This window comes from Platalea leucorodia (genome assembly GCF_965183815.1).
Source record: "Platalea leucorodia genome assembly, chromosome: 1".
Taxonomy (NCBI): Eukaryota; Metazoa; Chordata; class Aves; order Pelecaniformes; family Threskiornithidae; genus Platalea; species Platalea leucorodia.
In genome coordinates, this window is record NC_138823.1 from 56,891,366 (window position 1) to 56,904,779 (window position 13,414).

The 13,414-nt window shown below is 41.5% G+C and overlaps 1 protein-coding gene across 1 annotated transcript in view; it reads left to right on the plus strand.

Moving 5' to 3' along the window:
- The window catches only part of RAB31 (RAB31, member RAS oncogene family), a 60,999-nt gene that overhangs the window by 26,175 nt on the left and 21,410 nt on the right, over window positions 1-13,414 (plus strand). The window contains exons 2-3 of the mRNA XM_082327356.1: window positions 1,627-1,706; window positions 4,345-4,426. Coding sequence (XP_082183482.1) covers window positions 1,627-1,706; window positions 4,345-4,426 — 162 coding nt within the window. The remainder of the gene's footprint in view (window positions 1-1,626; window positions 1,707-4,344; window positions 4,427-13,414) is intronic.

The following is a 13,414-nucleotide window of genomic DNA, read 5'->3' on the forward strand; positions in this document are numbered from 1 at the left end:
AACAGGATGTGTTGCTGCTATTGATCAAAGGCTATGGGGCTGGTTTTAAACACTGCTCCTCTCTTTGATCTTTTTTTCCTATTGATTGAACACAGTAGATAAACAACCATCTGTGTAGCATGAGCATTTATTATGGCTTTTAAGCTGACAAAGGACAGCTTTGAATTAAATATGAGAGTTTAAATGATGGTTTTCTAATAAGTGCTGTCTATAAAGACTTTGCTTGCAGTGGTGATACAGCTTCATTTAAACATGGTGAAAGGAAATCTTAACTACAGGCATTCTTTTTCTTTCATATTCAAAAAGAAGATAAAATATTGCAAAATTGATTACAGGAGAGGCAAAGACTGTTTTTTTTTTTTTTAATATGTAGTTATGCCTGTAGTGCTCTCAACAAACTGTATTCTCTTGTCTTGGCACTTTTCGAGAAGTTTATGTAAATTATTCAAGTGTCTTAAAATGTGGATACAAATGGAACTATCAGGTGCAATCTGGTAGTTCTGCAGTCACTTCCAATGAAATTAATAGAAAACTTTCCATTGACTTTTTAATGAGTTAGATTGGACCCTGGGCTGTCATTGTTAATGTCTGGGAAAGGTCAGGATCGATTTCCTGGCCTCCTTTTTGTCTCTAAGGAGGCTCTTTGCCATTCTATGGGAGACCTAGTGATATTGCTATTCTTCTTTCTTGATAATTCTCTGTATAATTTGTGTTCTTCTACCTACCATCCAAGGCTTCATGGAGTAGCAGAGACAAACTGAAAAATGCAGCTTTTTGGGGAAGTTGTTCATATCTTAAATGCCTAAAATAGTATTTCTGAGTAATGTCAAGCTTTCCTTCCCTCCCCCCCCCGCCCCAGCATTTATTTTGAATTTTATTCTAGTACTGTACTACTGCTATTTTTCCTTACAGATTGTGTGTGTGTGTGTGTAAAATAAGACTGTTGCTGCAAATGGAAGCAGCCTGCCACATTGCAGCGTAGAGAGCAAGTTGTGTTGCATTTAAAGTACTGCTGTTTCACTGCAGTCCAGTAACACAACCTGCACAGGGATAGTTGCACGTCTCTGGAGATCCAACTCTTTGGATTCCTGCCTTTTCAAAACCACCTGAAGCCTCTGTGAAGTTTGCACCAAGTAGGCTTGTTTGTCTTGCCATGGAAAGGTTAGTTCTACTAAGTTAGTGCTGTCAGTGTACTAAAAGGTTGGTGTTAGTAATCTGTTTTGGAAGCGTGCTTGGGCTGCCCTTGCAACAGGTCTGGATGAAATTGTTTCTCTGGTTTTGCTGGGTAACGCACCATGTGTTTGAAAGCGCAGGATTTTCTTGTACAAGTAAATGGTTATGCTTGAAGTACTGCAGTCCTTGAAACAGGAATATAAAATCTGCCCCAAAAAATAAAAGGCTTGGAGAGAAGGGAGTGTTGGGAAGGGGACCAGGGAGCTCCATTCGCCATGCTGATATTTGAAAAGGGTAATCCATGTGCTCGCTTTTCTTTTGAAATGTTTAACCTGCCCCACTTGCCACTAGAGAGGATTTAATTTCACAAATTAATATCTGTCTGTTTCTTCAGGTGAAGTATTGATCTCTAGGATCTCCTGAACTCACTGTCATGGTTTCCTTTATTTTCAGGATACTGGGGTTGGGAAATCGAGCATTGTTTGTCGGTTTGTCCAGGACCACTTTGATCACAATATTAGTCCTACTATTGGGTAAGTACCATGTGTAATATCTTTTTTCTTCTATATATTTTTTTTTAACTCACTGCCCTCTGCTGAGCTCCTTTCTTTTCCTTGCTTTCAAGGCTCTGAATACTGTATATGTTTTTTTTCCTCCAGTTTATCAATCTCAGTGAACCCCTTAGTCTCCTTGAATGGCTTTCAGCTCATGCTACCTGTTCAGAGAGTCTGAGGCTGCCTCAAACCAGGTCTGCTCTGCTCTCCCTGTTCTGGGAATACTTAACCATATTGCAGCATAATCTGGCTGCAATAAATAAGGCTGACAGAGCTCTGCCGTTCTCCTCCTGTGAATGGTGTCTCTTGAAATCACCTCTTCTCTGGGGCTGTCCAAAACCATGCAGTATTGACCTGTGTTGGGCATAGCCATGGCTTCCAGCTGTTCTGTTTTCTTTTTCTTCACCTATCTTACACCAAGAGATTCTTGGATGTCTTACTCGGCTGGTGTCCTTTTCTTTTTGTCTTGTCAAGAGCTTCCCACTTTACGTTGTGTTTTGGTCATAGGAACTTAGGATTAAAATCACCTTAGTTCCCACTGGTCAATGAGCTAGCAAATCTGATCGTTGGAGCTTAAAGAACCAAAACCCCACAACCCAAAGAGGCCGTGATCTGCACAATGACCAGGACACCCCATGGCTAAGTAATGGCAGGAGAACTGTGGGGAGCCCTTTAACGTACCTATGTTATGTGTCCTGCCAGGCTGGGCTGGAACATGGACAATGTCTGTTCCCAGATGTGGACATCCTTTCGTCTAGGTTTAGGACATGTTACAGCATCCTGTCTTTCTCAAAATAGGGACAGTGCAATTTAAACTAAGTCTAATTAATTCACACCTGTTCTTCTTTAAAAACTGCCAAGCTTCTGCATGTCAGACCATCAGAAGCCTATTGGTCCTTTAGTTGATTTTAATTCCAAAATTGTTTTCTTTTAACATTTTAGGGACGAATCTACCAAGTCCAGTGTTACCTGGAAAATTTTGAAAATTCTTGATCTCTTATGGGAAAGGAAGCTAATATGTAATGTTCACAAAGGAGTTATTCGGGTGGGAAGGGCTGATATGGCTTGTGTGTTAGAGCTGTTTTAAATCGCCTGTGAAGGATGGGTATTGATTGCTGTGTGGGGTTCAGAGGGTTAGATGGTATCTTCCAAAGCTCTGCCTTTCGATGCATGAAGGAGTCTCAGCTGGAAGTTGCGTGTTGAAGTTCCAGGGCAATTTTGGACTCCTGAATGTAATGAACAGAGAAAAATGGACAGAGAGAAAGGAAACATGTAATGAATAACATTACTGACTGAAGGACAGTTGTTTGCAGTGAAGGAATTGATGGGAACTTGAGTCGTTCTTTACTTCTAAATCATCAGCAGGCTTTTTCCCCAAGTAGTTGTTGCTAAGTAAATGTCTTCTGCTCAAATGGAAAGAAAAAATCCCTTTAATTTTCATAATTATGATAACTGAGGGAAAATATGCTTCTATTTGAGGATTCAAATGTGAAGGCTAGCTTGCACACAGGTGATACTACTTGTCTGTATAGATAAGGTTTTTATTTTTATTTTCTTCCAAATTAATCAAATGTTTTAAATATAGAATCCTTGCCATCTACAGTAGGTGCTGCGGCTCTAAAGTTCCTGTTTTTGAAGCTGTAAAGTGTTGCTTAATGCTTTGAGAAGGAGAGTGGCAACTGAAAGGACACACCCTGAAAATAACCAAAGAAAACGCTGCTTTTTTTTTGCCTAACTTAATATTTTTATAGGCAATGCAGCATTGTTAAATTTGAGCAATTTGCAGGTGTCTGTAAAGGAGAACTCTGGTATATCATTCTCAGGAAATGTTTTGATCAGTCATATGCCATTTGATGTCATTTGGTGCTTTTGTACTGACAGTGCATTGTATCAAATGCCTCTTTATGAACCAGGAAAAAAGTTACCACAACAGGAATTGTTCAGCAGTATCCAGATGGATGGGGGAAAAAAAAAAATCTACCAGAAGTTTGGCCGTCTCTCCTAGCCAGTTTTCAGTTGAAATGCTATACTGTAGAAAAAGCCCATGAACTTGTAACCCTCTTTCCTAAATGAAGAAAAATCACACTGTGAAAACATAGACAAATCGCATTTCCTACCAAAAAATACAAGAAGCTATGAAGATTTCTTCATCTGAGTTGAGAGGGGGAAGAAGTGCCTTCCATTCATTCACCACATGCATTCCAGCAGGTGACTCTTCTGCTCCCTGCTGATCCAGTCTCCTAGGTTTAACTGAAAAGTTGCACATCTGTTACCTGGTATGATGCTAGCTGATGCCTTTTTGTCAGGTCCATATCACCAAGAAGATGGGGCTTACTAGTAGCAGAAGCTATGTGTGAGCGGCAGGAGCATTTGTGACCCTGGGCCCATGAACAAATGCCCTCTGAACCTCAGAAGCTTTTCCCTTCTTTTAAAATACATACATAGGTATCATATATTTCATCTGAGAAAAGGGAGACTTTCACTTCTGTAGGCATTTTATCAAGGTTTTGGAGTTTCCCCATATGTGGTCTAACCCAGCAGAACTGGCTAAGGTCTATAGGTTGCATATTCAGAGTGTCGGTCATGTTACAAATTTCTGCTGCTTCCTTCTTTTCAGAGCATCCTTCATGACTAAAACTGTGCCTTGTGGGAATGAGCTTCATAAATTTCTGATCTGGGACACAGCTGGTCAGGAACGAGTGAGTATTACTTTGCAGTATGTCTTTGTTATCCCAGTCTCTTTTAATGTGTTAGCATACTTTTTCTAAACCTTTCATCTTCAGAAGGCTCTCTAAGTATAAACCTACTGAATCTTTGCAAGGCTCTGCGAAGCAGGTGGTCAGCCATCACCACGCGTATAGGTTCCCATTTCAAAGGTGGGGAAAATGCAGAGGCAGGCTGACCACAGCACTTACCTAAAAAATAACAAACAAAAAACCAAAAAACCCTGGAGTGAATTGTCAGCCACTTTCCTCAAGACAGCTCGGGCAGCGCCCAAGCAGTCTACAGCTCCCCTCTGGTTTCGTCAGGTTTACATGTGGCAGCTTTCATTGGTGTTGGAAAGCACTTGACTTCCAGCCCGTGGGCTGGCAGGTGGTCTGAACCTAGGTGGTGACCCCAGGGTTGTCCTGCGTTGGGACATTGAATATGGGCACGGGTTGTGTCTGATGTTATTATTTTGGAAATAAGCACCAGCAACCTGAAGCACTTAGGGTTTTCATCTTGATTTTTCAAGTGTGTGAAGTGAATTGCTCAAATTAAGTAGCTTTTCCTTTGGCTTTTCAAAAAAGCCATAACGGAGTTTGTGGGCATTAGTTCATATTGACTCTGTGTAAGCCTGGTTGGTCATTTGTTTCTTTTAATAGCCTCAGTGGCAGTAGTATGCAGTAATAGGCTGTAGAACTGTAGAGTTCGCTTAATGCATGCCCACATTTATCTTGAGAAGTTCGAAGGAAGTGGAAAAACCCATGCATATGTTTTAAAATATCTTCAGACTTTCTTGTGAAATTGCACTGTTCCTGTTCATAGAAAAACATAGCCATGGTCATGTTAGGTTGGGGTAAAAAGAGATGCTTACACAGGCTATAATGTCAAGTCCTGATACATCCCACTGTATTCTCCATGCCTTGTACGTGAATTGCAGGCAATGAAGATTTTTGCTGTTAAGTGTAGGAAGTGCTTGTGCTTTTATTTACGATGCGCAGCATGATGTAAAGTGGCCCTGATGAAATCTGTTGGCTCTTAGCAATTCAGTATGTTATTTATGATGGGAAAACGGATCTTGAAAAACATATTTGAAAGTATAGCATAATTCCTTCCCTTGAATCTTGTTTGTGCCATTTCTGCATGGTCTGGAGCTGATAACTGACTAATTATTGCAAGAGGTAGCAAAGGTTCAGTTTTCTTTCCCATGGTTTGAGTTTCCTTGCTTACTCTCTCTCTCTCGCTCTCTTCCTTCCGCTGCCCTGCTCTGCTTTCTTTTTTCTTTTTTTTTCTTTTAGCTCTTTAGTACACCAAACTCAGTTCTTGACATTTAGATATAAGTATTAATCTATTTTCCCACACAGTCTTAAGACTCTCAAAGCTTTTTTTTTAAGTAGGTGAATATTAACAAAGTCATATTTACTGAACTAAATGGTGCCTCATTTGAGGAAGGAAATCTGTGACTGAGCTCTGACTCTTGGACACAAAATCCATCCTTCCCATCTAGTCCCTTATGTTTCCTCTCAATTTTTTTTTAAGTTCATCATTTTTCAAACATCTGCTTTCCTTTTTTTTTGTGTCCAACAATGGTGAGCAGTGACCACCACAAACCTTGTTAAATTGCTCAGATCTGTTACATAAGTTATGTTACAGGTTGTCACGTGTAATCGTGAATTATAACCTCTTTAGGCCAGGGACCATCTTTTTCTTCTGTGTTTGCACAGTGTATCCCCAATTCTTCCCTAGGACCCTAGGTAGCTGGGGTGATAGAGTAAACAAAGTTGATGAGTGTTGAGTTCTAGCTACTGAGGCAGACAAGTTTCCCAAGGTAAGGTCCGTACTGTTCCAGGTCATTCTCTGTCCTACAACATCCCCATTTTACAGCTAAACACATGACACTTCTCAATAGCTTATTCACTTTAATTTGTACCTGGGATTTTGGTTACTTTTTTTTGTGTTGTTCCTTCTGATCTGCTATTCAAGATCAAATGTCTTCCCCTGTTAATTTCTTTCTCATTATCCTCTGAACAACAGCGATGACCCAAAGCTTCCAGCCTACCCCAGCCTCTGGGCCTATTTCTATTTTTCATAGCGTACTAATAAATGTCTTGTGAGTGGTGTTTCTGCTTTGAGAGCTGTTGTCCTTCCCTTGTTCTCTGCGATTTTTGTTGAGGCTTTATGTTCCACTGCTGAAGTCTGGAAGTTTCATCAATGCACCTATTGTCTATACTGCTGATAGCAGTGTTTAGGGCTTCCTGCTCTTTCAACATTGCCTTCGTTTGGCTTCATTCTCCTAAATGCAAGGCCAAGCATAGGACTTGCATGTGCTTATTCTGGAGTCAGGACGCTCTATGCTTCCCCAGCTGTGCCAGCTGTTGCTACGTCTACGTATGGCGGTGGAGCCTTCACAGCAGAAGAGCCCCGGGTGAGATTTAACTGAAGCCTTACTTATGCCATGGAAGTTAAGCTCAAACCTTAACCGTGGTAGAGTGGGCAGGCAGAAACAACAGCAGTGGCACTTCTGTGCTCCTCGTTCATGAGTTTCTCCTTTTTCATGAGTTTCTCTGGGCAACACTGGGAAACTGCCAGCCTGGAGAATGTAGAGAAACCACTCTTAAATATCGTAGTCGCAAGCCTTTATTTAAGCAATGCTCTATGAGAACCGTGCCCTCCTGGCTGCCTTCAGTCAGCTGGGAGAAACGGGAAATTCATGTGGCTGCTTCTGGAAAGGAGCCGTGTCCTGGGTGCTCAGAGAAGCCAGCTGGAAGCACTCAGCACCCCCTTGAGGCGTTAAATCAACTTTCAGATAGCCACTTGTACCGTTGTGAGCCTTCGGAAATGCTGGTCATTGTTGGGTTTAAAAGCTTGTAGGAACACCTGAGTTAGCTGAAGAACCTTATTATACAGGCCAGCCAGTCAGAGGTCGGTCATGGAGAACAGATAACTTCTGATTCATATGGATAATAGATGTAATATTTTATTTCCTTTGTGTCAGGAAACTCGGAATTGTAGGCAGAGTAGAGAAGGAAGCAGAATTGCCATTTTGTGGGAAATAACAAGCAAACGTTACTTCTGCAGAGTGACAATAATGCAGCAGAAAATGGAGATCAAAAGCATTTCTACCATAGCCTTGGTGGGAGCGAATGCTCATTGTCCTTCCCGGAGGAGACTCTGGAGAGGGGCACGTGGCTCTCCAGCAGTTCTTGCTGTGGAAAATTCACATTGTACTTGATCACAAAAGGAGAGAGCTTCTTAATCCTTTTATCTTGTTTCTTCTTTTCCCTTTTTTGGGTAGGGAGAACCTGAAACTGGCAGCACACTTAACAAAATCCCCCTGCTTTTCTGTTCCTAAGTACTGGTCTCTGCAGGCCCAGTTGCTTTGTGTTGGTGTGCTATCAGACAAGCTGGCTTTATTCTGTTTCTCAGAGTCACTTTCCTTCCACCTGACTATTTTCCAAATGTCACTTTTTTCCCTATCTCACTTTTCCCCCCATCAGCTTTAAATTGTTGCCGTGGAGTTCAGGACTTAAATGCACAACAATTACGTTATTGTTAGCAAAGATTCCCTCCCCTAAGAAGAGTCTCTTCACAAGTTAGTTAATGATGTTTTTATTAGCATACATTTTGGTTCATGGTGCCCTAAGTAGCTTCTAATTACAATGCTTTGTCTGAATACCTTGGGTGGCTGCCAGCTTTCCATTTTGCCAGCTGAGGAATATTGTAGCAAATAGTTAGGGAGCCTGAGGGCTGTGTTTCTAGGGCAGGAAAATTTATCTCTGTCCTTTTTAAATTTACTGTGTTGAACTCTGGGATTTTTAATTTTGTTTAATAGAAGGAGCCTCAATTACTTGAGCCCAAATTAAACCTTGATAGGAATTACCCTGAGTTGTGAGCTTTTTTTTTTTTTTTTAAAAAAACTGCTCTATTTCCAGGAAAAGGCTGACAGATGAGGTATCTACAGCACTTTATGGCCCTCTCTTTTTTTCTGAGTGACAGTAGTTGTCCTAGTGATTCAGAGACAGCGCCACAAGGTAGGAGGTGAAAATGCTCCTCAGAGCAGGACTTGTCCTTGCTGCAGTCTTGACTGGGACATTTCCCCTAAGCTGAGCAACCTAATAAGTGAATATGTTATTCTTACTATTTTTGGATTGAGCGTAAAGCATGGTAAATCATTTAGGAGATGCATGTGGATGTGTTTTTTCCTAAGCCTCAACAAACTTGTAGCATGCGTAGCTTGACAGTGAGCTGTGGTTTAGGTGTAGTGTCTTTTGCATCCTTTGTTTAATGACTGTAAATTTCAGAAAGGCTAAGCTCAGGTCACTTCTGTGATGTTGCAAAAGTTTGTTTTCTGCTTATTTAAAATATCTTCAAAAGATTATCCTAAAATGATGGAATTTTTCCCTCTTCACTTTAAGAATTCTTACATATTTGAGAAAAATGCTCATTCTTATATATATATCTCCAATTTAACTAGCAAAAAATACCCATAGGTCGGAGACAGACAGATCTTTCCTGATTTATTCAGCTTGTGAATCCTGAGAACTGGAATCTCAGCCTTCAATCACGTAGGGAAAACTACTCAAGGTTATGAAATGCTAAATGGTATCTGATAGTGGCTTTCATGCATAACATTTTTCCATTCGCTCTTTGCCAGCTGAGAATGTCAGGAATTTTGTATGCCTCCCTGTGCCGCTTCTTGTGCGAGAAGCTTATGTGTCAGGATAATCTGTTTGACGCTTCTGGTTTTTGCCTTTGCTTCTCTCCACACCCCGATTTTCTGTTTGTTGGCAGCCGCTGCCTCGAAGGTGATGGGAACAGGGCATGTAAATGCCCAGAGCTGGGCAAGTAGAGGCTCCCAAGCTGTAGAATAGGTACTGTTCATGGTGCACAGACTGCTTCAATGACCTCCTGCAACACAGATGCAGTGGTGGCAACCTCTGGCTCTTCCCCGGTGGGTGCTTGCCTGATCCATAGAAGCAGTTAAGGCAGCTCTCCTAAACAGGCTGGTAGTAATGTGTTTCTGGCACTGGTCTACCATGGTCTTCATCACAAGAACATCAGTGGTTCGGGTTGTAGGAACAGAGGACAAAGTGTGAGGAGGAATGTGCTTCTGGTGGGTTTGGGAATAGGACTGAAGACCCCTTCAGTGGGGGTGGTGTGGCAGGAAGGGCCAAGGACAGGAGAAACAGGACACCCAAAATCACCTGCGGAGGGGATGGGAATGGACTGCTGGGTGAGGGGACCAAGGTGCATGAAGGTCCTAGTCTAGGAAGGTGAGTGTGTGTGTGAGGGAAGGAAGTTGCGGAGGTATGGCACTGCCCACACACGTAAGCGGCTAGCAGAGAGCCAGAAGCTGTGGCTGTCCTTGCCATTAATGCCACCCAGATAAAGAAAGGGTAAGCATCTCTGACCTTGAGAGGAGCCGAGTGGTTTGGTCTTGGCCACTGGGATGCAATGTACGTAGTCGGAGAGCAGCTTCTCAAGAATGGGAATGAAATCTCGTCAAATGAGTACAGCTGCCAGGAAGCAAATCTTGTGCTGCTATGCACCTGCAGGTGCTTGAAAAGGCACCGTGTGGAAAAATCTTAGCTGAATTCAGCCCTTGACGTGAGAAGGTACGTAAGACTTGCTGAGCGCTGATCTGGTTCTGCTTACTCTGTGCATCCTTACCCTTTCCAGCCATGCTTGTAGGCAGAATTATAATCCTTTTGCAGCAAGAACGAGTGATGTTCTTTACAGTCTAGGATGGTAAAAGCAACCCAGTAGAGGCATTGTGGGGTTTTTTTTTGTTGTTGTTTTTTGTTTGCTTGTTTGTTTTCCTCTTGGCTGTGGAGTTTGGAAGAGGCAGCCCTGCTGTGGCAGTAAGCCAGCGCTGGGGTGTAGCACTACAGGACAGTGCAAAGAGCTGCGGGCATGAATTAGTGTTCCCTGGTGTGCCTGGCAGATTGAGTGAATCCAGACTGTCTTCAGCAGCATTTGTCAGCCTCTATATAAATGGGCAGGAGTGGTAGTTTTTTATTTCTGTATTTATTTGGCCTCTGCTTTGCTTTCTAAACCACTATTACATAAGACATGGTTAAGAGACTTTCACTACCACAACTCGGGTGTGATTTACATTGTGTTACCTTGAATTTGTTTTTCTCTTTTAAGTATTGTGATATAGCTACTCTGTGGGGTTTTCTTCTTCCCCGTTCTGTACTGTTAGTACAGAGGAACTGTGAAAACCATTACCTACGACCAAATATACCTCTCCATGATGAGATGCACAGGAAACAGAACGCAAAATGTTAGAGAGCTTTTAAATCGGTGGTAAATTCCTTAATGGCTGCTTGGTTCCATTTTTCTGCCCTTTGCAAGGGCAAAGCTTCTGTTGACTTCAGTGAGATGGCCAGATCAGGGGTTGCAGAATCCCAAAATATTCCTGGAATCAACGAGAGCAACTCTGGTTATGCTGAACTTGCATTTGCACCACTTACGACTGAATTTGTCCTCTATGCTGCAGGGCTGTACAACTGCAAAGGCTGGGCAGTTTCTAGTTGGATTCTGAGAGAAAAAGGGGACCTCCTTTCAGAGGAAATTTCATAACGTGCATGTGGCCTCACTACTTCTTCCTTAGTGGCAGAGATGGTGAACCACAAGCGCGAAGTGGACATGTTGGTAGAGGAGCACGAGTACGAAGGTGCTCTGAACCCAGTTAGCACTGCACCAGTGTTCACACGATTGTGGAGGTATATAGCATGCTGTGTGGCATGCTCTGAGGAAGAGAGTCTTAAAAGTCTGTGTGGAGCTACACCAGTCACTGATTTTGGGTTTTGGCATGTCTTTGGTAAAATAAGTTTCTTATTTATATTTTGAATGACCCTTTTGGCCTGGCTGTAGCTGTTGAATTGGAAAATGTGCCCCTACAACTTAACTATTGCATAGGTTAGTGACCGCAGCCTCACAAGTTGTTGTCAACCCCTACAAAAGCAGAACAGGCTAATGGGCAGTGGAAGTGGATCAGTATTAGCAAATAGGCAAACTTTTTGCGGGTACTGAATGAGAGGCGCAGGACTTCTAAATTTCCACAGTAGGTGAGGTGCTAATGATAGTTTACCCATTATACAAAGATGGGAGGTATTCCTGTGACCTGGATGTCTGTGTGGCGGAGCCGGGGGTGGCTGCCTGAGCATTTTGGGTGGCCCTTCTGGAGAAGCAAAGCTGTTCTCATGCTAAATCTCCAACTGCTCCTGTTTCTCCTAATTTTCTTGGGAATTACTGGGTACAGAAATACTGAGCTATAAAATCGAGGTTATAGACGCTGTAATTCTTAATGCAGAAGGTAGTCCTGTGAGATTTAATTTTGTGAGCTGCTTTTTTGTGTGTCTCTTGTTTTGAGTGTCTGTCCCACATTTGGTCCTTGGCAGGTGAAAAATGTGCACATTAGTACTTTGTATCCCTTTAATTAATTTTGCGTGACTCTCTTTTTCCAGGTAATTAGGCCAGAAAAAGGACTTTGCTTTTGGGCACTGATTTAAAAGAAAAAAAAAGCGCAAAAAAAAAAAGCGCAAAAAAAAGCATCAAATAAACATAACTTTTTGCATAATATTTTTACTAGTATGTTTGTGATATTGAAAAATCCATGCTCATAAACCACATTTGTTAAGGCTCTATTATTAGATCATGAAACTTACTCAGAGTTACAATTTTTCAACCCCTCTTGATTCATTCAGTGTTGCAAAGAATCTTTTCCTGTTTTCTTGTGGACAACAGTGATTTCTTATGACTGTGACATAGTGTATCATCATGTTTCTTTATTAGGCTGTACAAAAGAATGACAAAGGGGATTTAATATTGGTTTTATTTGATATTCTATACTGTGGTAACTGATAATAGTTGTTACTAGTGTACTTTCAGTTGTTACTAAAAAGTTTCAAAGTACATTTTTCCTCAAAGACCACAGGAAATTGCATTAAGATGTATTGTAATCCCATTTTGGTCACTTTATCCAATGTAAAATATGAAATCTTGAATGTCAGGTTTATCCAAATAGGAATATAAACTTACATGCCAGATGAAATGTATCACTTGACATTAAAAAAAAAAAAACCAAATCCTGAAATGACATGCCTAAATATGGACAAAATGTTTTCTCCTTTTGAAATGCCTTATAGCTAAAATATTACTATAGAATCATGAAAGAGGAAATAACTGTCCTGTCAGCTGAGCAAGTAAATAGATTTTCAGTAGAGTAGGGAGGTCATACTTACATGTTAACAACAACTACTGAACCTGAGTGCCTTTCAAAGGCAGTTGTCTTTCTGTGCCTAGCTTGCTGTGATCTTGCCCCCCCCTCTTTCTAAGCTTGTGAGGAACTGGAGTATTTAAGTAGATTATTTTGTTTTAAGTAGCAGAGGAACTGCATTCCTCCTGCATGCTGTGCCTCTGGTTGCCACTTCTTATGTTTCTTGACACAAGGAGCAGGTCAAACATAGTTTGATGTAGTTTGGCATCTCTGTTACAGAAATGCAAGATGCTATTGAAGTGATTAATTAATCTCTCCAAATGTTTCAAAAAAAGTTTTCCTTGTGTATGCATTTTACCTGCACTGATTTAAAAGGACTATTGCTTTCCTTGTGGGGAAAAAAAGAGTAAAACTGACAGTGGCAGTAGACTATGCCAGCAGAGATGGGCACAAAGTAGTTCTGCAAGTGCAGAGCTATTTGAGTGTGGAATAAACTAATGTGAATGTGGCTTCTAGTGGTCCTGTCTTTCCTTCTTTTTCTCAGCCACGCTTTCCAGCCCCTTCCTTTTGGCTGAGCCTGGGGCATATCTGATGCACAAGCTGGTTTGGGAATCCAGCTAAAAATTAATCCTACCCAAAAAATGGTAGTTTGCATCCTCTTCCATTAAAATCTACTTGCCCAGGATCCAGTGAGAGAGGTCTGCTTTTCTGTTTGTTTTTGGAGTTTTTTTATTATTATTTTTATTTTTACTTTCTGGCC